The sequence below is a fragment of the Pinus tabuliformis genome, chromosome 5_1 (assembly GCF_031772625.1).
Source record: "Pinus tabuliformis cultivar Carrire ecotype Pingquan chromosome 5_1, CPIR1, whole genome shotgun sequence".
In the NCBI taxonomy this organism is placed as follows: Eukaryota; Viridiplantae; Streptophyta; class Pinopsida; order Pinales; family Pinaceae; genus Pinus; species Pinus tabuliformis.
The window spans coordinates 787,026,979-787,051,308 of NC_142305.1; the positions used below are offsets into that span (position 1 = coordinate 787,026,979).

The 24,330-nt window shown below is 42.7% G+C and overlaps 1 protein-coding gene across 3 annotated transcripts in view; it reads left to right on the plus strand.

The window, feature by feature from the left end:
• Positions 1–24,330, plus strand: part of LOC149167291 (protein ZINC INDUCED FACILITATOR 1-like) — a 374,552-nt gene that overhangs the window by 90,032 nt on the left and 260,190 nt on the right. For all 3 annotated transcript variants that reach the window (XR_016260912.1, XM_089432925.1, XM_089432924.1), the window contains exons 3-7: positions 21,407–21,464; positions 21,590–21,692; positions 21,893–21,995; positions 22,318–22,371; positions 22,547–22,609. Coding sequence is in view for 2 of the 3 variants with exons in the window: in XM_089432925.1 (XP_089289051.1) it covers positions 21,407–21,464; positions 21,590–21,692; positions 21,893–21,995; positions 22,318–22,371; positions 22,547–22,609 (381 nt within the window). In the remaining variant the exon portion in view is untranslated. The remainder of the gene's footprint in view (positions 1–21,406; positions 21,465–21,589; positions 21,693–21,892; positions 21,996–22,317; positions 22,372–22,546; positions 22,610–24,330) is intronic.

Below are 24,330 nucleotides of genomic sequence, written 5' to 3' on the forward strand. Positions count from 1 at the left end.
GCGGATGTTGAATTTTTGGAAACGACTTCTCCTCACCAGAAATGCATCTCGATTTTAAAACCAGAACCCGCAGAACTTTTGTCCAAATTCCATGTAATATCCCATTTCCGGGATATCCCTCAAACCCAAGTAAACCCCAACCAAACACATCCAAATGGTATAGTGATCGGGAAACTCACAGTGATAAAAATAACAGTGGTACAACATATAATAATATGAACGTGAAATATAAGCAGATACTCAAGAAATGCAGAGAGAAATGCTAAGCCATTTTATTATACTGAGTAATGGAATGAGTATAGGAGGTGATCAAAAAGATGGCACCTCGACTTGCACAAGGCAAGTGAAGAGATACACTCAGAATAGCAAAGGAATGACCTCTCTCTGAACTGCGTCCAAGCTGCTGCTACTGCTGGAAATCAAATGAGGATTTGGGGCTGTTCCCCTCCTCAGAAAATGCTGAAACTCTGGAATCAGAGTCTACTCAAGAAACCCTAAAAAACCTAGAAAGCTTTTCTAAAATAGTCGAACCCCGAAAATCACCCCCTTGGGGATCTACACTGTCCCTCAAGGCTCTGCGCTTCCACTGAATAGAATCCACCAAAACTCAGACCAAAACTCTGCCAAAATCCTCCAATATGCAAGAGCTGATCCCTTGCTCAATCTCCCAGCTCTAATCCTCCACAAAACCCCCAATCCGGAACTCCCACCAAAAGAACTGCGTCCCTTTCTCTCAAGACTGCGCAGTCCTCAAATGCTCAGCTCCTCCACAACGCCAAAGATCAATCCTACTGCCAAAGACTGCTAGAGACTACTTTGCCCGTGTAGGCACTCGAAGTCCCCCAGGGCTAAGGGTGAGATCTCCGAATGGAGACACTCAATGCACTAAACAGTGCTGCAGACAGGCTAAACAGCGAGTGTGCTCCAAGTCGAGGTGACTAGCTCAAATGCACATAATCCAATGCCCAAATGAGGAGGCTCCTCTCTCCTTTATAGCGTTGGCCTCTCTCAAAACCCTAAGGCCCACCTCCTCCAACATAGCCTCTCTCTTGCCACGTGCTCCTTCTCCATCTGCACAGTCCCTCCAAGTGTCTACGTGGGCCCCCTTCTCTACGTGGTCCTTTGGCCCCCTTGGCTCCCCTTTTAAGTTACAACGTTGAGCTACTAGGGAGTGACTTTATTCCAAAAAGTGAGTTATGTCCCCCTTTCCTCACCTTTTTATTTATAAATAACTATAGAAGGCAAAATTGAGCAAAATTGAATATTCCAATTAGCCATGGCTAATCAGGAATATTACAGTCTCCCGCGGCAAAATGTTGCTTGTCCTCAAGCAACTGAAGTGATGGATGCTGCAAAATTTTCTCTCTCCCAAGTGGCATCCCCATCCGGTAAATTCTTCCACCTCACCAAGAATTCCTGGACCATCCTGCTTCGCAGCTGCCTCTCCCTAGTATCAATAATAGCCTCTGGTTGCAACACCAAATGCCTCTCATCATCCGTGGGTGGTAGCTCATCTGTCACTGTCACCTGCTGCCCCAATGCCTTCTTCAGGGATGAGACATGAAAAACGTTATGAATCTTGCTACCTTGGGGCAGCTCCAACTCATAGGCAACCTGTCCAATCCTGCGTATCACCCTGTATGGCCCATAAAAGCGGGGCTTGAGCTTCTCAGCTCCCTTTTGCTTCAGTGATGACTATCGGTATGGCTGTAATCGTAGGTAGACCAAGTCCCCTACCTCAAACTGTATCTCTACCCGACCCCTGTTAGCATTTAGCTTCTGTTGGTTCTGCGCTGTAGCCATATTATCCTTGAGAGCTCGGAGAATATCCTGACTCTCTTGGATCCAAATCTTGCCTCTCGGAGCCTTGCTAGCACCAAACATCACGTCAGCAAAAAATAAAGGATGATATCCATACAAAGCATAGAATGGTGACATACCAAGGGACATGTGATGTGTAGTGTTGTAGCAGTACTCCCCTAGATGCAGCGACTTCAGCCATGCTCTCTGCTGCCCACTGACATAGTTATGCAAGTAGCCCTCCAGCGACTTGTTAACTATCTCTGTCTGCCCGTCTGTCTGTGGATGATATCTGGTACTCGATGTCAACTCCGTCCCCACCAACCGGAAAAGCTCCTGCCAAAACCGGCCCATGAAACGGCTGTCCCTGTCACTGACGATGGTCTTAGGAAGACCATGTAGCCTGAAGACCTCTCTAAAGAATAGCTCGGCCACTTGCGCTGCTGTGTAGTGTGCGGATATGGCGAAAAAGTGTGCGTACTTTGTCAGTCGGTCAATGACAACAAAGATACAATCCTTGCCCTGCACCATGGGCAATCCTGTGATGAAGTCCATCGAAATACACTCCCATTTCCCCTCCGGAATGGGAAAAGGCTGCAATAATCCTGCGAGATGGCTCATCTCCCCCTTGTTCCTTTGGCAAATATTGCACTCCCGGATATGCTGGAGTACATCCTCCTTGAGGCCCTTCCATGAGAACCTCTCTCTAATGGCCCTGTAGGTTTTGGTAAACCCTTGATGGCTGGCCAATGGTGAATCATGTGATGCCTGAAGTATCTTCTTCTTGAGCTGAAATCCCTCAATCAAGAAGATCCGGTCCCTATAGTAGATGATCTCATCGATTACCTTGTCCCTGTCATCCGCCACCTGCCCATCCAGAACCTCACATGCAAATCTGTCCTTGGAGACTCTACTAAGAGTCGAGCCCTCAAGTCTGTGTCCAAGCTCATAAGAGACAACGTGGTTGGTCTACGTGAAAGGGCATTTGCTACCACGTTGTTCTTACCCTTGACATACTAAATATCAAAGTCATACACTTGGATCTTACTGATCCACTTCTGCTGCCTCTCGTGTAGCTGTTTCTGCTCCAAAAAGAATCTGAGGCTATTGTGATCAGTCCTCATCCTAAACCTATTATCCACTAAATATTGCCGGAATTTGGCCAATGCATGCATAATGGCTAGCATCTCCTTGTTGTATATAGAATACAACCTCTCATGCGGAAGGAGCTTCCGGCTCTCAAAGGCTATAGGGTGACCTCCCTGCATCAACATTGCGTCGATCCCCTCTCCCAACGCATCACACTCCAAAACAAATGGCTGCGAAAAATCCGGCAACGCAAGCATTGGGCAGCTGCTCATAACCTCCTTGAGCTTGTCAAAGGCTCACTGCGCTGTATCCGACCAACTGAATGCCCCCTTCCTCGTCAGATCTGTTAGGGTTCCAGCAAGCTGGGAGAAACTCTTGACGAACTTCCGGTAGTAAGTAAAAATGCCAATGAATCCCCGAAGTTCTGTCACGTTCCTCGGCTCTGGCCAATCTCTGATGGCCCTGATCTTCTCCTCGTGGATTCTCACTCCGTCCACCCCTATGATGTGTCCCAAGTACAACATCTCCATCAACCCAAACTCACACTTGGAGAGCTTGGCATAGAATTGCTGCTCCTCCAAGATGCGCAACACTGTCTCAATGTGCTGGAGATGCTCCTCCCAAGTCCTGCTGTAAATGAGAATATCATCAAAGAACACCAACACAAACTTCCTTAAGTGACTGTGGAAGATGTGATTCATGCAGGACTGGAATGTAGCTGGGGCGTTGGTTAGCCCAAAGGGCATCACCAAAAACTCAAAGTGCCCATAGTGACACCTGAAGGCGGTCTTGGGAATGTCCTGCTCCCTCACGCGAATCTGATGGTACCCAGATCTCAAATCAATCTTTGAGAAGAACCGTGCTCCTCTCAACTCATCCATCAACTCATCGATCCTGGGTATGGGGTACCTGTTCTTCAGGGTCTTCTTGTTCAGGGCCCTGTAGTCAATGCACATCCTCAATGTGTCGTCCTTCTTCACCAACACCACGGAAGCAGCAAAAGGACTCGTGCTCAGCCGAATGTGCCCAAGAGCCAACAATTCCTGAATGCCCACTCAATCTCATCCCGATAGGCCTTGGGATGCCTATAGGGGGTAGTAATCATGGCCTGTATGCCCTGCTCAAGCTCAATGGTGTGCTCAAACCCCCGGTCCGGTGGCTGTCCCAGTGGAATCTCCCCAAATACTGTGGCATACCGGTCAAGGATGGATTGTATATTTGGGTGCACCGTCTGCCCTGTAGTCCCTACCTCTGATACACGTAGCTCCACTGCCCACTCTACGTCTCCCTTTCGGAAGACTGCCTCCATTCGATGAGCCGAAACAGTCTGAGGCAGATATTTGTGCTGTCCCCATATCTTCTCATGCCTCCCTGTCTTCTCATCATCCCACTCCATCTCTAGGGCCTTCCAATCTGTCGTGACCTTCCCTAGAGTGATAAGCCACTGAACACCCAGTATCATGTTGGTGTCCGGAATATTGACCACGAAAAGGTGGTCAGTCAATGTGTAGGTGCCCATCGTCACTGATAACTCTGGGACATAACGAGCACATACCATGGTCTAATCTCCTGGGACCAAAACTGAAAAGCCATCGAAGCTCTATGTCTGTATACCTCTCTGCTCAACCATCTGTGCATCGATGAAATTGTGGGTTGCCCCACTGTCAACCAAAACTGATACTCGTTGGCCATGTACAGTCCCCCGTACACGCAGTGTCAAATACTTGGGAACTCCTCACAATGCTGCAAGGACCCCTCCGGTAGGTGCAAAAGCTGCACCACCTGCTGCTGGTGGTGGAGGTGGCAAAGGATCCTGCGCGGCATGACTATCTCCTGCCTCCACATCATCCTTCTCATCCTCTTCCCCGCTGCTCTCGGAGAAGACCTCAATAAAATGTGCCTTGCCAGCAGCACATCTATGTCCCGGTGCCCATGACTCCTGACAGGTAAAGCACAACCGCTTCTTCTTGAGCTCCCTCCTGGCATCATCATCAATCTATGCTCGTCTTGGATTCCCCTTTGGAGGCGGAATCCTCACACCCTTCCCCTTAGGCTGGAAAGCCTGTCTCTGGGGGTGAAATGTCTGGGTCCTAGGTAAGGCATCCTGTAAGTCCCGGGTCCTGCTAATAGCATCCTAGAGTGTGGCTGGTCTAGTGGATCTGACTAGACCCCTAAGTGGCTCTGCTAACCCCTCAACAAACATGTAGATCCTCCGTGCCGCGGATAGATCTGGCACCATCACTGAAACCCTCAAGAAGTCTGCAATGTAGGTCTCTGGGTTCTTGTCTATTTGAGCCTCATCAGCTCAACAAAGTGTTGTTCCGGATCCCCCCAGTCAAACCTCACTATCAATCTCCTGGTGAACTCGGCATATGTCGTCACTGTGGAGTGTCCGAGTAACCATCCCATGGAACCACTAGTCCTAGGCCTCACCATCCAAATGTAATGTCGCCACCTTGATGGCCTCTGTCTCCGACATCTGGTTAAGCTGGAAATAGATGTCCAGCTTCTCCACCCAAGACTTTGCCGAACTGTTTGATGAGCCATCAAACGTAGGCCAAGTGGAATCTACTAGCTGTGCAGTGGGTGTCTCCATCATGATAATGCCGGTATCCTCTGTGATGGTCGCGAGGTCTACTATCTCGCTAGAGCTGAACAAAGTCTCTGAATGAGAGAGAATCCCTAAACTCCTACCCATAGGCCTGGTACTCTACAAAATAATCGCCCATATGACCGGGCTCTGCCTCCTGCTTGGCTCCAGCCCCCATGTCTGCTCCTAGGAAAGTGGGCATGGTAGAGCGTGTAGGGGCATGTGAGGCCATCAGCTGAGTAGAATCACGCTGAGTGGCACCCTGCTCTGGAAAATGGTGGGATGTACCCGATCCCTCACCAACCTGGAAAACCTGTGGGTTCTCACGCTGTCTAGCCTCCACCGTCGTGAACCTCTGCCCCATCACCTCGATCTGCCTCGACAGATCCTGCACTGATTTGAGGAGCATGTCCGCAAATCTCTTCCCGTCCTTATCTTCCATCGGATCCTCCTGCTTTGCGTCCACCACAGGCTCCTCCTGTTCTGTGTCCACCAACCGAACACGGTCTCCCTCTTCGTAGGTGTTCTCCAACCTACGCTCAATATCTCTATATTTCCTACCTCTGTAATAGATTTAGGGCTTCTCCTTTGGTGTCATAGACTGCTAGCTCCACAGGTTGAGCCAGATCTATGCTCTGATACCATTGTAATATCCCTTATTAGGGATATCCCTCAAACACAAGCAAACTCCAACTAGAGATGGACTGGGAGGGTGTTTACCAGATATGTCGCCTCTGAAAAGAGGACGAGATCTGGAGGCTACCTGGCCCTTTGCAGACTCCGTCTAAGAGTATAGGAGAAAAACACACAAGTGGTATAGTAGCTGGGAAGCTCAAAGAGATAAAAATAACAATGGTACAACATATAATAATATGAACACGAAATATAAGCAGATACTCAAGAAATGCAGAGAGAAATGCTAAGCCATTTCATTATACTGAGTAATGGAATGAGTACAGGAGGTGATCAGAAAGATGGCACCTCGACTTGCACAAGGCAAGTGAAGAAATACACTCAGAATAGCAAAGGAATGGCCTCTCTCTGAACTGCGTCCAAGCTGCTGAAGAACTGCCGTGCTGCTGCTACTACTGGAAATCAAATGAGGATTTGGGGTTGTTCCCCTCCTCAAAAAATGCTATAACTCTGGAATCAGACTCTACTCAAGAAACCCAGAAAAACCCAGAAAGCTTTTCTGAAATAGCCGACCCCCGAAAATCACCCCTTGGGGATCTACGCTGTCCCTCAAGGCTCTGCGTTTCCACTGAATAGAATCCACTAAAACTCAGCCCGAAACTCTGCCAAAATCCTCCAATATGCAAGAGTTGATCCCTTGCTCAATCTCCCAACTCTAATCCTCCACAAAACCCCCAATCTGGAACTTCCACCAAAAGAACTACGTCCCTTTCTCTCAAGAGTACGCAGTCCTCAAATGCTCAGCTCCTCCACAACGCCAAAGATCAATCCTACTGCCAAAGATTGCTGGAAACTACCTTGCCCGAGTAGGCACTCAAAGTCCCCCGAGGCTAAGGGTGAGATCTCCGAACGGAGACACTCAATGCACTAAACAGTGCTGCAGACAGGCTAAACAGCCAGCGTGCTCCAAGTCGAGGTGACTAGCTCAAATGCACATAATCCAATGCCCAAATGAGGAGGCTCCTCTCTGCTTTATAGCGTTGGCCTCTCTCAAAACCCTAAGGCCCACCTCCTCCAACGTAGCCTCTCTCTTGCCACGTGCTCCTTTTCCATCTGCGTAGTCCCTCCAAGTGTCTACGTGGCCCCCCTTCTCTACGTGGTCCTTTGGCCCCCTTGGCTCCCCTTTTAAGTTACAACGTTTAGCTACTAGGGAGTGACTTTATTCCAAAATTTGAATTATGTCCCCCTTTCCTCACCTTTTTATTTATAAATAACTATAGAAGGCAAAATTGAGCAAAATCGAATATTCCAATTAGCCATGGCTAATTAGGAATATTACATTCCAGAACCCAAAAAAAGTTAAAAATTAAAATGTATGCATGCGTTGGAGTTTAGGGTTTTCATTTTTGACGTTAGTTAAAGTTATGTGGTCCCTCTTTGTCGGCAGTGCACCCAACAGGCAGAACAAAACAGGGGGCATTTAGCGTTTAGCATTTGGTGTTTAGCTTTCACTGTTTGGCGTTTAGCATTATTCATTTCATCAAGGCCCAGCGTTTGTCGTTCAGGTTCAGGTTCGTCGTTCACTGTTCAGGTTCAAGTTTCAACGTGTGTGTCGGTATTCACATCATCAGCTGGACCAAGACACCGCAATGTATTTTAATATTTTTATTAAACCACCATTTCAATTTGTCTATTCGGTTGTGAAATCTTTCTGCCCTCGAGTCACCATGACCGCGATTTTTTAGATACGATACACCACTCAAGTCACCATGGCCATTTGAATTTTTAAATGTTCATTTGAAAGTTCCCATGTTGATACAATACATATTTATTAAAATGTTCCATAGGTTCAAATTAAACAGTTTTTATGATGAAGAAAAATATCGCAACAAATAATATTAGTAATGGCAAGATTTCCTTTTGTTTTACTACTAAAATAATAAATTTGTTTAAACTGATGTATTTCAAATGAACCAGCCGATCATCAAGGCTAAAAATAATATTAAATTTCAAAGTGGCTTAGGTATTTATAAAGTGCATAATGATTTATGTCGATGGTCATTAATTTACTCGACCCATGTGGATCACGTAAAGATAGGGTAGTGAAATATATGGTGATATCGGTGATATTTTAGTTTTTGTTATTCCACTTGGTCATGGGTTTTGCTATTATTTAATTGTGTATTGATAATTATTAAATTTTAATATATTATAATTTGAATTTTATATGCAGTACTGAGTAACGTAACCTATAGATCATTATGGAACCATCACAACATGAGCAGAGTGAAGGGGAAATCATCAAAACAAACCCAAAATCTCCTTTATGGCAGTATGTGGAGATTATTGGAAAAAATCCCAGAGGTGGTTCATTTAAATGGAAGTGCAATGAATGCCAAGATATAAAAAATGGTTCATATACTAGAGTGAAGGCCCATCTCACTGGTCAAACTAACACAGGGGTGCAAGTATGCACCGGGCCAAAAGATGCAAATGGAAAACCTGGCAAAGGTTTGAGTCCTGGAAAAATGCAATTCTATGCATCTTTGCAAGAATTCGCCGATAGGAAGCATGCTAAGTGAAAACACCCTGTGCGAATCTCTACAACTAGGCCTCCATTGCCATCTAGGCCTATTGCCACAACTAATAAAAGGCCCACTCTAGGCCCTCGTGAAGTAGCGTTCAATAATCAAGGTAGAGACATAGCCAATGAACATGTAGCTCATTGCATCTATGCAAATGGGCTAGCATTCAATTTGGTGCGTTCCCCTTATTGGCAACAAATGATTAAGGCAGTTAATGAAGCGCCAAAATGGTACAAAAACCTTGGATATGAAAAGGTCTGCAATACATTGTTGGCATTAGAAAGACAATCTGTGGATAGACAACTACAGGCAAACTGGGATACATGAGCAGAAACAGGAGTGTCCATCATTTTTGATGGATGGAGAGACCAAAGAAACAGTCCATTAATTAACGTTGTTGCAGTATGCCCCTAAGGGGCAATGTTCTTGAAGGCTGTTGATTGCAGTGGAATAGAGAAAGATGCATCTTTCATGTCCACAATTCTTATTGATGCAATAGAAAGTGTGGGGCCACATAATGTTGTCCAAGTCATTACGGACAACGCACAGGTTTGTAAAGCTGTAGGTTTAATTGTGGAGGGTTGATATGATTACATCTTTTGTCTTATTGATGCAATAGAAAGTGTGGGGCCACATAATGTTGTCCAAGTCATTACGGACAACGCACAGGTTTGTAAAGCTGTAGGTTTAATTGTGGAGGGTCGATATGATTACATCTTTTGGACTCCATATGCAGTATATTCATTGAATCCTATGCTTGCCAAGATTGGTGAGATTGAATGGATTAATGAAATATATGTAGCAGCAAAGGAAATCCAAATGTTCATAACAAATCATTCAATGTCCCAGGCCATTTAAGAGGTTTTGCGAAGTTGGAGCTATTGAATGTACTTTTTTTTAATCAATATTATTTGTATTGGAAATTCTTTTAATTGCAAATTTATATATGATTTCTCATTTCAATTTGAGATTTGACTTTTGTACTTTTTGAAACTTGTAGGTTGCTGAAACCCATTTTGCCTCCCACACTCTTGTCATAAAGAGGCTTGTGGACGTGATACAAGCATTACAAGCAATGGTCATTGACCCTCTTTGGGAATCATGGAGGACTTCCACCTATGATAGAGGGCAAAAAGTCAAGTCCATCATTCATGATGATGCATGGTGGGACAAGGTCCAATACCTTCTATGGTTCACTGAACCAATCTTGACCTTGATTAGGGCATTTGATACAGATACACCTTGCTTAGGGGAAGTTTATGAAAACATTGATAGTATGTTGGAGAGGATAAGGGAAATTATCAGGGCATGTGAAAATGACCCTTATGAAACATTCTTATTTAGTGAAGGACATAGTTATAGAAAGGTGGAGTAAAATGACCACACCATTACACCTTCTAGCATATGCATTGCACCCTAAATACTATCATTCCAAAATTTTGTCTTTACCGGGTAGAACAACGGCAAACAAGGATTCTAAAGTGGTACAAGGATACAAGACAACTTTGAGGAAACTTTATAGAGATATGGGAGTTGCAATGGATGTCTGCCAAAAATTTGGAGGGTTTGTACAGTCTACAAGTAGCTTTTCAGATCCAGTAGCTATGGACGATCGAAGGCATCTTGATCCTATTACTTGGTGGGGCTTCCATGGTGGGTATAGCATTCATCTCTCTACTCTAGCCACCAGGTTATTATCACAAGTTGCTAGTTCCTCATCAGCTGAGAGGAATTGGAATACATATGGCTTCATCCATTCAGTGAAGCGAAACAGGTTAGGAGTGGCAAAGGCTGAGGATCTTGTTTATGTTCATTCCAACCTCCATCTTCTATCACATGTTGAATTAGAGTATAAAAAAGGTTTGAGCAGGATGTGAGATGTGGAGCTTGAGATCTCTAACTTGAACCTGACACTAAATGCCATGACTCACCTCAACCTACTTGAGGATATTGTTCCACCACCAGTCCAGCCTACTGATGCAACTTCCTACATTCCAGGACCCCCATCATCTATTCATGATGTAGAGTTGCAATATGCAGAAGATATAGATCCATTTGAAGATATGTAAATGTATTTACTATTATCATTTAAGATATTATGATCCTTTTTGTTACTTTGTATAAGGGCTGATGCATCATTTTAGTGTTTCAGTCTTCATATTTATAATATATCTAATGGTTTCAGTTCTAAAAGTGTTTGATGGTTTCATGGAGTACTTGATTTTTGAACTCTAAAGTAATTTTTAAAATTTAAAAAATATTATTATATTTTATTTTTTTGTACGTGACGTATCCTTTCCGTATCCGGATCCGTATCCCTATCCGTATCTGTATCCGAATCCTGGTAACATAGCTGAAATATAATGCTCTAGATGTCTTCTCTGCCTGAGCTAGTCAATTCCCTGAAGTGAGTCTCTAGATCCCTCCGATCAAAACGCTCCACTACTCTCCATGTGAAATCTTCATAGGTCATGTTGGCATGCCCTAGAGTAGACGAGTTGTTCATTTGGGGTAGCATCGGATGTGCTCTAGCCATGAAATTTGGTGGAGAGGTTGGGGCACATGAGATCTACAATACTCAGAAAGGGTTTGGGCAGATTCTAAACAGATAAGGAGATACTAAAATAAATAATATTTTTAATGGAGTCCCTAAGTCTAAACTTAGGGAAAATAAAATATTAATGTGTATTAATATGAATCTATGTTAGAATGGTCCAAAAGACATGGATCAAGCCAGATTTAATCTTAGCTATTGATTAGGGACTTAATCTCGGCCGTTGAGATGTCAACAGGAAAAGTATAAGAGGAGGCTTGAGGGTCACTTGGAGAACACACCAGAATGATCAGTGATTCTATTCTCTAGAGCGGGGTTTGCTAAGAGAGATAGAATCAGTGATCAGAGAGCAGCTGAGGGGCATTAAGTATAGAGAGATAGTGCCGAGAGAGCAGCAGAGCAGCCAGAGAGAGTGACGCAAGAGAAACCAGTGCTCACGGAGGGCCACACAGAGGCAACTAAGTGCTGTGCAGAGCACTAGAGAGGCCAGCGTAGCCGACACAGAGGGTCAGAGAGCTGACGCAAGGCCTCCTATGGCTGACGCAGGGCCATTGCTGGGCTAGGAGAGGCTAACGCAGTCTAGATTGGGTAGATGCTGGGGTTTCTGGGGCAGATTGGTGCTGAGTAGCTGCGGGAAGGATTATTCGAGGTTTCAGCCAGTAGATTTGTCAGAAACTGAGAGATATTACTGCCAAGGAAATTCTCTGTTGGGTAGGCTAGTTTCGTCACCCAAATTGTACTCTGATATTTCTTAACAAGAAAACCCTCAGATAGCTGCACCGGTTTTCCCACATTGGGTTTTTCCAGGGACATCAGTCCAAAAATAATGGTCATATGGTGTGTTTGTTTCTGTTTCTTTTTAGTTGTTGATTTGTAATATGTTGAGCATGCACTAGTGTTTATTTTCAGTATTTACATTGTAAATAACTTGTTAACGAAAATAACAAGTAGGTAGAAATAAATTAGATAAAGTGCATGGAGGGTTTCTAACTAAGTAAACTTAGAAACTTCAATATGGTATCAGAGCGTGATTGCAGATCACAGGAGGATTAAAGGACATCAGCTGACCGAAGCAAGAGCAACAGAAACAGTTGTCCCGAGGTGACAGAAGTTGTTTCTAACAGCACAACAGCGAAGGAGAGTGACACAGAGGCAGCCAGGGCTCACGCAGGGCCACGCAAAGGCAGCCAAGAGCTGTGCAGAGCCTCAAAGAGGCCAACGTCGCTGATGCAGAGGGGCAGAGGGCTGATGCATGGCTTCCTAGGGTTGACGCGGACCCATCCGGGGTGACGCAGGGCCAACGTGATGCAGAGAGGGGCTGACATAGTCCACAGATAGGAAGTTGTTGGGGTTTAGAAGGTTGTAGGAATATTGCAAAGTGGAGCTGGTGAGGTATTGTAGTCAGAACAATACCAACAGAGTGGGGCCAAAGGAGTTGCTACCAAGGGTTTCTAGCCGAGGAACCCAAATCAGTGGTGCGGTTGCACAAGACGATCAGAGTAGGGGGCATCTCGACAAGCAGCAGAAGGATTTCCAAGAGGGAAATCAGGACTTAGAGGGAGTTCAGAAAAGAACTTCCATACGAGAAGTAGAAACTCAGAGGAGTCGAACAGAGAACTTCCAGGAGGGAAGTAGAGGAGCATCATGGCACTACACGGAGTAAGAGAGCAGGATAGACTGGACGGAGCATCGAACTTCGCAGTCTGGAAGGCCAAAATCTTATCCGTACTTGACAGGAATTGTGTCAAGAACTTTGCCTTGAAGGTAATAGCTGTCCCAGTTGACCCCAGTGATAATGATAGGTACGAGGAGGCGATGGCGAGGGCCAAGAGCATTATCCTTGACGAGGTCAAGGATCATGTAGTACCACACATAGCCGAGAAGGAAACGACATTTGAGATGTGGGAGGCTTTCAAGAAGCTGTACTAGCATACTTATGTGTAGAGAAGAATGCTGCTTGAGAATCAGATGAGGTCATATCATAGGAAGAAGGGACAATCGATTGACACCTTCTTCAGAGGACTGAATGAGATCCGAGACCAGTTGACTGCTATAGGGGCGACACTGGATCAGGAACTAATGGTGAGGACAACCCTGAATGCTGTCTCAGAAGACTGGGAAGTATTTGTCCAGAGTATACTGGGCAGAGGGACACTTCCACCTTAGGACGAGATGTGGGCAGCTCTTCACCTGGAAGAGATCAGACGGCAGTTGAAGATGGGTAGCAACAACAAGGGGATCAAGGTCAAGCAGGAGGAAGAAGACATGGCCCTAGCATCTGAGGGAAAGAAGGAGAAGCGAAAGAAGAAAGATCTCTCCAAGATCAAGTGCTTCCACTGTGGGGAGCTGGGTCATTATGCGACCCAGTGTCCAAGGAAGAAGAGTAAGGGAGAGTCTTTTGAGACTAAGGCAACGCCAGCAAGGGAAGAGAAGGAAGTTTTGACAGACGATGACTGTGCCATGAGTGCACATGCACCACTTGAGTGGAAGTGGGGAGATATCGAGATGTAGTCAGATGGATTATAGGCAATGAGGGGCAGGATCCTCGAGGTACCCACCCTCTTGGATTAGACCTTTGCTACAGGAGCCGCGAAGAGGAGTAGCAGGACTGGCTGAGTCGGGTAGAGATGGATGCGGATGGAGCCGCAGAGAGAGTTACAGTGCAGGAGTCCCGAGACAACGTGAGGCTAGCAGGCTACAACAGTGCGAGAGGCACAAGAGTGATGCACCAGTGCAGGATGGCACAAAGAGGTGTGCAATGGTGCGAGATGCAGGGAGTTGTTGTAGCAGCACAGAGGTTAGAGAGGGAGCACTTGTCAATAGCAGAGGTAGTTTCAGCATCAGTGGGTGTCTTTAACCCAACAGGGAGGTCAGATTGGGAGATCCGTTACTTACTTCTCAGTAACTGAGTTGCAGTGCAGCAATGGATAGCACGATGCAACATGATGAGAGGAGGTGCAGTGCGGATGTCGTGCTGGGAGAAAGTACTAGCAGCAACACGGATGCAGAGGGAGTTGTCATACAGATGCAGCAGTCGCAGTGGCAGAACCATGGGCAGCAGTACAGGATACAGTAGTGCAGAGGATGTTGGGTAGGAAGGCCTAGCATCAACACAAGTATCAATGCCGGATGATCAGAGTAATACTCAGTGAGGAGTATTGCTAGAGCACAGTCCTCACTAAGAGGAAGTGTTGATTTGGGGTAGCATCGAATGTGCTCTAGCCACGAAATTTGGTGGAGAGGTTGGGGCACATGAGATATCCAATACCCAGAAAGGGTTTGCGCAGATTCTAAATAGATTAGGAGATATTAAAATAATTAATATTTTTAATGGAGTTCCTAAGTCTAAACTTAGGGAAAATAAAATATTAATGTGTATTAATATGAATCTGTGTTAGAATGGTCCAAAAGACATGGATCAAGCTAGATCTAATATTAGCCATTGATTAGGGACTTAATCTCAGCCGTTGATATGTCAACAGGAAAAGTATAAGAGGAGGTCTGAGGGTCACTTAGAGAACACACCAGAGTGATTAGTGATTCTATTCTCTAGAGCGGGGTTTGCTAAGACAGATAGAATCAGTGATCGGAGAGCAGTTGAGGGGCATTAAGTACAGAGAGACAGAGAGGTAGAGATAGTGCTGGAGAGCAGCAGAGCAGCCAGAGAGAGTGACGCAGGAGCAACCAGTGCTCACGCAGGGCCACACAGAGACAGCTAAGTGCTGCGCAGAGCACCAGAGAGGCCAGCGTAGCCGACGCAGAGGGTCAGAGAGCTGACATAGAGCCTCCTGGGGCTGATGCATGCCAAGATAGGCTGAGACAGGGCCATCGCTGGGCTAGGAGAGGCTAACGCAGTCCAGATTGGGTAGAGTCTAGACGTTGGGGTTTCTAAGGCAGATTGGTGCTGAGTAGCTATCGGAAGGATTATCCGGGGTTTTAGCCAGTAGATTTGTCAGAAACTGAGAGGTATTACTGCCAATGAAATTCTCTATTGGGTAGGCCAGTTTCGGCACCCAGATTGTACTTTGATATTGCTTAATAAGAAAACCCTCAGATACCTGCACCAGTTTTACCACATTGGGTTTTTCTGGGGACATTATTCCAAAAATAATGGTGTCATATGGTGTGTTTGTTTCTATTTCTTTTTAGTCGCTGATCTGTAATATGTTGATTATGCACTAGTGTTTATTTTCAGTGTTTACAATGTAAATAACTTGTTAAGGAAAATAACAAGTAGGTAGAAATAAATCAGATAAAGTGCATGGAGGGTTTCTAACTAAGTAAACTTAGAAACTTCAACACAAGTCATGAAACCACCAATCGTGTGCCTCCCCCTCCAAATGCAAAGTGGCCATTTTAATGGCCTCTACCTCCATCATCCAGTTGAGCTGGAAATAGGTGTCCAACTTCTCTACCCAAGCATGAGCTGTGCACTTGGTAGTGCCATCGTAAGTGGGGAAGTACATCTTCCTAGTGGTAGGTTGCAACTCGTAGTTCTGTGTGCTATGGCCTCCATAGCTCCTTCCCTTCTCATTCTGCTTGAGCTGGCAAAAATCTCTGAAACACAGTGCTTCTCTAAAGTCTGCTCCCATGGATTGCCACTCCCTGAAATGTTGTTCCATAGGCAATTGATCATCAACTCACCCCGGTTTGCCTGGTGCCAAAGGTAGGAAAGAAGGTAGCGTGGCTCTAGTTGGCCTACTAGAGGATGGTGGCTACGCAACAGGTGAAGGGTGATCAAACTGTTGAGAAGCTCCTAAAGTCTCCCCAGATAGAAAATCTCGGTGAGTGCTTTGTTCTTGGTTGTACATTTTGATCTCATCTAACATCTCCTTCTGTCCCTTTGACAAATCACTGAGGGCCTTCAAGAGACCGTCAAAAGCCACCTCTTCTCTCCTCTTGGGCTCCCCCATGTCTTCTTCTATCACTGCCTTCCCACGATCCTCAATATTAGGAGTGATCTCTAGCTCCCTCTCCCTACTCCGGTACCTTTGCCTTTTGTAGGTAATATTCTGTTTGTCCTCCTCACTCATAGGAAATTCCCCCACGGCTGAGCCAAGGATTGAGCTTTGATACCACTGTAATGTTCCAAAATAGGAAAAACAGTGATATGCAAACAAACAACAATTTTTTTCACCACATAAATTTTAAAACAATTAGAACACGCCCATAACAATCAGAAATATGGAAGCACCTGAGCCATTTTATTATAAGCTAGTGCAAGAGTACAAAATATGGAATGAATTCACTTGGGCTTGACTCAAAGGCAAGTGGAGCAAAGCCCAGTTGAAGCAATGATAACTTGGAGCTACAATCAACTGACCAACTATTGCACTGCGCAGTCCCCAACAATTTTGCATTGTCTGCTGCAAAGATATGGTTGAACACCCCACCTCCGGTGCTTAGAAAATTATGCAAAATTATTTATAGGCTCTTCAGGCAAAACCCACAAAAACCTAGAAATGGTTTGGCCTGGTTTTGACCTTCCAAAATTGACTCCCAAAAGGCCCTACGCCCTCCAAAATCGCTGAAGCACACTTCCTGTCAATACACCAGCGAAATCCTCCTCAAATACTCTGGAAAAGAAGCAATCCTCTCCACTAATGCTTCCCTTATTTCTCTTAACAAGGATCAACCTCAATGACTGAGTCTCCACCTCCCATGTATGCCCAATCTCTTTCGTCTTCGCTGGCCCAGGAAGGGTGAAATCCCCAAAGAATGATAGCTCTCTCCTCCAGCCCAAAAACTCACCCAGATGGCAGCAAATTAGTAGAGCTTCTCTTTTGGAATTTTTCCTGACGAAAGCTCCCTTGAAGAATGCAAAAGATCTCAAATCAGTTTCTCACACTGCGTCCTCCACAAATATGCACCACCTAGAGATATTGAATACAAATGCTGGAAACCACACTGAAAATCACCTTCGGAAGATTATGTATGAGCCTCTCTAGGGTGGCACTTGAACTCCCCTAAAGAAAGGGTGAGTTCTCCACTTGGAAGACTCTTGCTAAACAGCAAGTGACCTGGCTAAGTAGCTCGAGCAACTAAGAAGAAATTCGATATACCAAAGATGATGAAATGAAGAGTGTTTCCTTCCTTTTATAGATTTCGTGGAGCCTTTTTCCCTCTATTTTCCCTCCTTCGTGGGTCCCTCACTAAGCCTTCGATTTTCCCTCTCATGCAATTCGAACTATTGGCTTAGGGAGTGTGTATTTCCTTGTGTGGGTAGACCCCACATGCTACTAAAAAAATCAAAATAACTTACTTCTAACTCTTAAGTCTTCTAATAAAATCGGATGGGCCCCATCTCCTCCAAAATTGGCCCCAAAAGGTAGAAATTAATCCTGTTCCAAAATAATTTAGGAAGCAACATTACATACACAATATGCAAAAGTTCTCATTTACATAGCATGTAAGGGTGCACATAACCAAAATAGCATCGAGTGTAATCCATCTATGAGTCGAAAATACATCAACAAATAGGCTCTAGATGACCTCTAACATAAAAATAAAATCATGCTACAACAAACGCCTACATATCATCAAAATCATTACCTATATTGGGGTCTTCGTCATCAATATTGTAGAGGCCTAACCAAGATTTTTATCCCTAAATCCTACCAGAATTTACAATTATAGTTTAGATAGGAATTTACCAATTTAATTCACTCTGTGTGTAGAGGCCTAACCAGAATTTTTATCCCTAAATCCTTCCAAAATTTACAATTGCAGTTTAAATAGGAATTTATCAATTTAATTCACTCATACATACTAGGCTTTCGCGTTTGATGTCAATCCCAGGTTGTCGTCACTCCAATTCCGCTCTTGTTACCAAATGACCAAATCCTCCCTACCAAACTGGACACAATCCTTGGTACCCAATTCCAAAATACTTCGTAATCGAAGCACTCTGGCCCCTGTGCCCAAAAGCTTCAAGAATAATTGCTCAAATCTCTAGTTCTGAATTCCAATCCTTCAACTCCGAATTCCAATCTTCAGTTCAAAATTTCAATCTATCATTCCCCTTGCCTCCTCTTCCAGTTCTCTGCATACTTGTATAAGTATCTTTCCCAAGCGGTCGCTGCCTTCTTCCACCGCTCTTGACATATTTGATTTAGAGAGTCATAAGGTTATGTGTTGTTGGAAGGTGAGGTATGAATATTTAATAGCCATAGATATTAATATGTTTGACTTTTTAATTTTAAATTTTAATTATAGGTACATTTATATATTAATATGTTTGTGATTTTTATTATCTAAATTAGCTTTATAAACTTTAATTATAATATTTAAATAAAGTAAAATTTATATATATTTTATAATTATTAACTTATAACTTTAATATTATGGTGGAGAGTATTAATTTTATTCATTAATCTTATACTTATGAAAGATTTATTATGCATATTCTAAGTGTCAAATTTTAGGTAATATCTCCTTTCTTAATTATTTTAGGTATTCAAACCTTTTATTACTTATTTAATATTTTTCATAATTATTTAATAAGTATATTAGTGCAAGGTATGCAATGTATGCATATGTAGCTATCATATGCACACATCGTATACATGATAATACCTTTTTGCCTATAAATCGAAAATGGTTCATTACAAATATAACCATTTAGGCATTAAAATAAGATAGAAAAAACATAGCATGTCATGTCAAGATTTTGTTTGAGTGATGGGTACATTTTTAGCAAAGTCATGATAGAGGAGTTTGACAACCAATGCCACTAACATCAAAGTACATAGAGGGCTTGGTGCTATTTATTAAATACTAGTTCCATACCCCTTGTACATGACAAAATCCAATGGAAACGTTGCAATCCCCCCAATCCTGAATTCTGAAAAATTGTTAAGTCTGTTGGATTTTGAGTGAAATAAAAAATTCTACTTTCTCCATATGAAATCCAACGAGGTTGGAACCACTCTCAAACATCCCGAGTCATTTCAAGGTAATGTTAAAAATTTAAGTAAAAGGATGAAAATGAAACATTACCATGAATTACATAGAAATGCTAGGTCCATAGGCTTGATTATTAGGCTAAGGGTTGTAGGCTTGAATATTAGGCTAAGGGTTGTAGGCTTGAATATTAGGCTAGTGTAGGGGAGAATTAGAAGTGGGCCAACCAACTGGAAAAATCTAAAAATAAAAAAAGGAGGCAATTTTTTTACACTGGCCTGCATAAGTACAAATTGCACGAAGCTGGTATTGAACCAGACGGTTCGGTGAAATAGTCCAGTTTGGTACCAAACCGGCCGGTTCGGTACCGAACTGGCCTATTCTAGTTTGGAGGCCCGGTTCGAACTAGTTTTGGGCCAAAAACGGTCAGACCGGTCGTTCCACTAGTTCCGGTCTGGTTCTGATAACACCGAAGTGAAATATTTGCTGCTGTAAATTAATATTTGAGATTCAGCCCCAAGGCTAGAAAGCTCATAGGAAATAGATCTAGGAAACGTGAAGGTTGAGGTGAAATTTCTGAATTTGCATTCCAATGCATTTTTTCAAAATTTTCACATGCCCATCATAAAAATGGGATGTGCTTATCAATAGATATCATGCTGAACCAATTGGGATGCAAAGCTAATTTAACATGCAAAGAAAACCATCTCTCAATGTATAATCTAGTAAGGGTACATGATTTACAATTGTAGGTTTGCTACGCTCTTGAAGAATAGGTCCAAAATCTAAATTAGTTGGCTAATGCTCTTTCCTAATATATAATGGATCACAAGGTGTAATTACTACAACCAAGTTTCCCACTTGGATGGTGGTGCTTTTGAAGCTTAGATTGAGACTCCAGGAAATGCGGTGGTTTGTGATCAGTGTGCAAGATTGCCTCCTTGCCAAGCAAATAATCTCTCCATTACTTCAAAGTTTGAATTAACACTTACAACTCTTTGTCATAAGTTGTGTACCACATTTTAGACAAGGACAAAGTTTTTAAATTGTAGGCAATAGATGTCCTCGCTACTTAAGAATTGTTCCTATGGCACATTGCGAGGAATTTGTGTCAATTTCAAAAGGCTTTTCTAGGCTAGGGAGATCCGAAATTGAAGTTGTACACATAACATCCTCCAACTTTTGGAAGGAACTTTCATATTCTGGTTGCCATGTGCTTGTCAGCTTGCATAGAGGATGAGCAGTATGAGACCCTTTATGGATTAACTTCTTGCAAAAATTCATATCTCCCAAAATACTCTTCAATTCTAAAACTAAAGTAGGTGTGGTCCAAACTTTGAGCACCCTGAATTTATCTAGATTGACAAGAAATTCATGTTGGTCTATGGAAAATCCAAGGTAGTTAGTAGAAATTTGGTTAAAGGGTTTGTTTATCTTGGGTTAGATATTATGTCAGTCAGGAAATTCTCATACAACTTGAACACGTTTTATACTTTCTTCTGAAGATTTGCTATAAACTAGGATATCATCTATGTAGACTACGATGAAATTACCAAGATGAGGTCGGAAAATATCATTGATAATTCTCTAAAATATAGCAGACTTGCAGGCCGAACTTGGTCCTAAAAGAAATCTTCTAGGTGTCTTGAGGTTCAACTCATATCTAAAGAGAGCCTGATGCTAAGTCAATGTTGGGAAAGAAATGGATGCCCTTGAGTTGAAACTTGATCTAAGGAGTATGAATCCTATGAGGTGGGCAATGACACTCCAATGTTAGCTTATTCAATTCCCTACAATGTATGCACAAATATTATTCACCTTGTTCCTTTATGGGTATGATAAGTACAGGAGAACCACATGGAGAACTATCAGTTACTACCAGTAAAATGCACAATGAATAGATTCGTTTTGTTGACTCATCAGCCATGGAAAAATATCATTTTACGCCTTGAATTTCAGTCTAGGAATTCCCTTCTTGTGCTAAATAATGGCGCTATCTTTTATTCTAATGAAACATGATAGCCTCCAACCCAACACTTATTTTCCTTAAAACAAACAAAAAAAAGTGAAAAAGGTAAAACAGTGGCCTCAGTCGGATTGGCTTAAAGAAAGATAAAGAGAAAGTGAAACATAAAGGTTACGAGATATGGCATCAAATGCCTTTCATCCAAGCATAATACCTTTTGTTTATTGGTATAAATATGGTGGAAAGATTTACTAGTACTATCATTTTGAGTGATGTATTGTTTGCAGGTAAGGGATTTCCATATGGGAAAGACGGAAGATATAGGATATTATGCAGGCTATATAGGTAGCTATTCTAATAGCCTACCTTATTTCTTTCCTCAAAATGAATTTATTATTGTACACCGAAGTTTGTTTAGGATTCACATATGAACCCTAAGAGTTGTATTTTTGGTGTTTGATTGTCTTCAGGATCATCCTTCATGTTTGGGCGGTTTTTGACTTCTGTTCTTTGGGGAATGGCGGCAGACAAATATGGACGCAAACCTATTATGATCATTGGCGTCTCTTCAGTGTCAGTGAAATTAACTCCATTAACTTTATTGCCTGACATATAATACGCATAAACTTGTTTATATGTTAAGGGAAAACAGATTTGTTAGCCTTTGGCTTGTTGAAAGAAGAGTTTTTGAAGAGGTACAGGGGAATTTCTGATTTTTTCTTGCATGTGGACCATTTCATTCTATCTGTGTTGAGCTACTTTGAATTGTGCAGAATTGTATTCAATACCCTCTTTGGAATGAGCACTAATTTTTGGATGGCTATTTCAATGAGATTTCTCCTTGGTAGCTTCAATGGCCTGCTTGGCCCAGTAAAGGTAGGATCAACTTTGGATGGCCGAACTTTTCTACAGTTGAGTTGTAGGATTGAGCTCATATCTAAAGAATCCTTCTAAGAAAAAATAATCATTGATGGAAGGAATACATTACTATATTACAATTTTATTCTTGTCCACTGGAGACCTCGTAGGATCATAAATAAGGGCTCTTGTTTCACAATGAACAATCTTTCAGTGACATTAGAAATTCATTCTATTGCATGCATCTACTTAACAACTGGGTAAATTGTGCAGTATGGATGTATTAAATACATACTCATTCTTATCTATTGTTTGTCATTTTTATGTGGTTGTTTCACAGGCATATGCATCAGAAGTCTGCAGGGATGAACACCAAGCTCTGGGCCTATCAGTTGTAAAGTCCCTTCCCTCATTCTTTCTTTTGTGCTTTAATTATGATAATAAGAATTCATTAAATTCACTGGATGTTTATTCAAATGGCAGTAAAATATGTGAAGGGAATTATATTGGATGCTTTAAATCAACTTATTGTGTCATTACAGTAACATTTATCTTTGCATATGTTTTAGGTGGGTACCATGTGGGGAATAGGTCTGATCATTGGTCCAGCTCTTGGAGGTTTCCTTGCGCAGGTACTTATAATTACTAAAAGGGAATGTTTAGTTTATTAATCTTGGTGATGAGGGGCATGTTTCACAAATAGGTACATCTTCAATTCAGTTGGGTTTGAATTTTATATGTGATAAGGGGAATTAAGCTAAGTTGCATGCAAAAAGATACTCATCCACATATGCTGGATATTTTGAAATGTCAGGATCTAGATGCAAAGAACCTTGTTGACAGGGGACTGAAGCTAAGTTGCATGGAAACTAAAAACAGGGTTCTATAGTTCTGTAGTATAGTTAGGGTGCTTTCTGTTCAGAATCCAGATAGCTTCATTCCCATTTCAACATTGGTCCTTATCCTCTTGCAACACAGTAATTTTGTGCATTCTTGTATTTAATGTCTTAATAATGTATTTGAAAGGCAGATTTTACCTTTCTTGATGGATTGATTTCTCGCTATTTAAATAGATTATGATATCTATAGTTAGGGTCTAGGTTGCATGAAAAATTGAAATGGATACCGATATGGATCTGGATCCAAATAGAGATACACCAATTTTTTTGAACCATTTGACTATGATACAGCTAGGATATGGCACATATATAATATATACACACACACATCAAAAAAATTATGAATCAGAAACATAGAAAATTAAATTATAAAACTGTTCATCAGTTTGAAAATATAACTAATAATATTAGCCTTTAGGACATGATTCCATGCCGGATACAACCATAACAACCCACAGGCTTTAGGTATTGTTTCTTATGCCATTTTCACTTGGATCCCCATGTAATCTAATCAGAAAAAAAGGTCAGAATGTAATAATCCTAATGGAAATGTACAAAGTTAAACAAAGCAAACATAGCAGAAACATACAAAAATTTATAGCACATTTAACAACCAGAAATCTCTATGAACTGCGCTGATCTGAGCCATTTTTCTAATAAATAAGAGGGTACAATGTGGTGCTGGAAAGAGTGTACCTGGGCTTGCTCAAAGCAAGCTAGTTAAGCCCAAATGAAAAATAAGAAATCCCTCTCAATTCTGCTGCTGCTCTCTCTTGGCTCCGCGCTGAGCTAACCAAAAAATATGCTGCTGGTTGCAAAGAACTGCTGCTAGGGCCTCATTGAATGCTTAGAAAATTCTGGGAAATTAACCCGGGCTCTCCACCAAAAACCCACGAAGGAATTGGCCAAATGTTGACTTTGGAATTTCGGCCCAATTTTCCCTAGAGAATGTAGTTGTTGGCTGAGTTGGGGCTGAGTTGGGTTCCCTGTTTGGCTCCTCAAATTTGCCCAGAAAAATCTGCAAAATAATTCTTGGCCTCTTCTCAATAAACCCAGAAAGGGTTTGTCCTAGTTTTGACACTCCAAAATTGACCCCCAAATGTTTGGCCCTCCTCCACAAGCAAAAGATGTAACCTGTAGCAAATGTTGCATTTGTTGCTCTGCCAAAATGCTAGAAAAACCTCAACACTTCCCCGAACTCCACCTCAAGATTTAGCTCCTAAGTCCCTTCACTCCTCAACCTCCAAGCATGCCTCCTCCAAGAACTGCGCAGTCCCTGCACTGTTGTTGCCAATCCTCTCCACAAACTCGCACTCCCTACTGCTGGTACGAACTGGTATAGGTAGGACTCCCTCCTTGCGCTGGCACTCGAATTCCACCAAAGCAAGGGTTGAGATCTCCACTTAGAGACACTTGTTTTCTAAACAACACTGCAGTCTCGGCTTCAGCCCAAG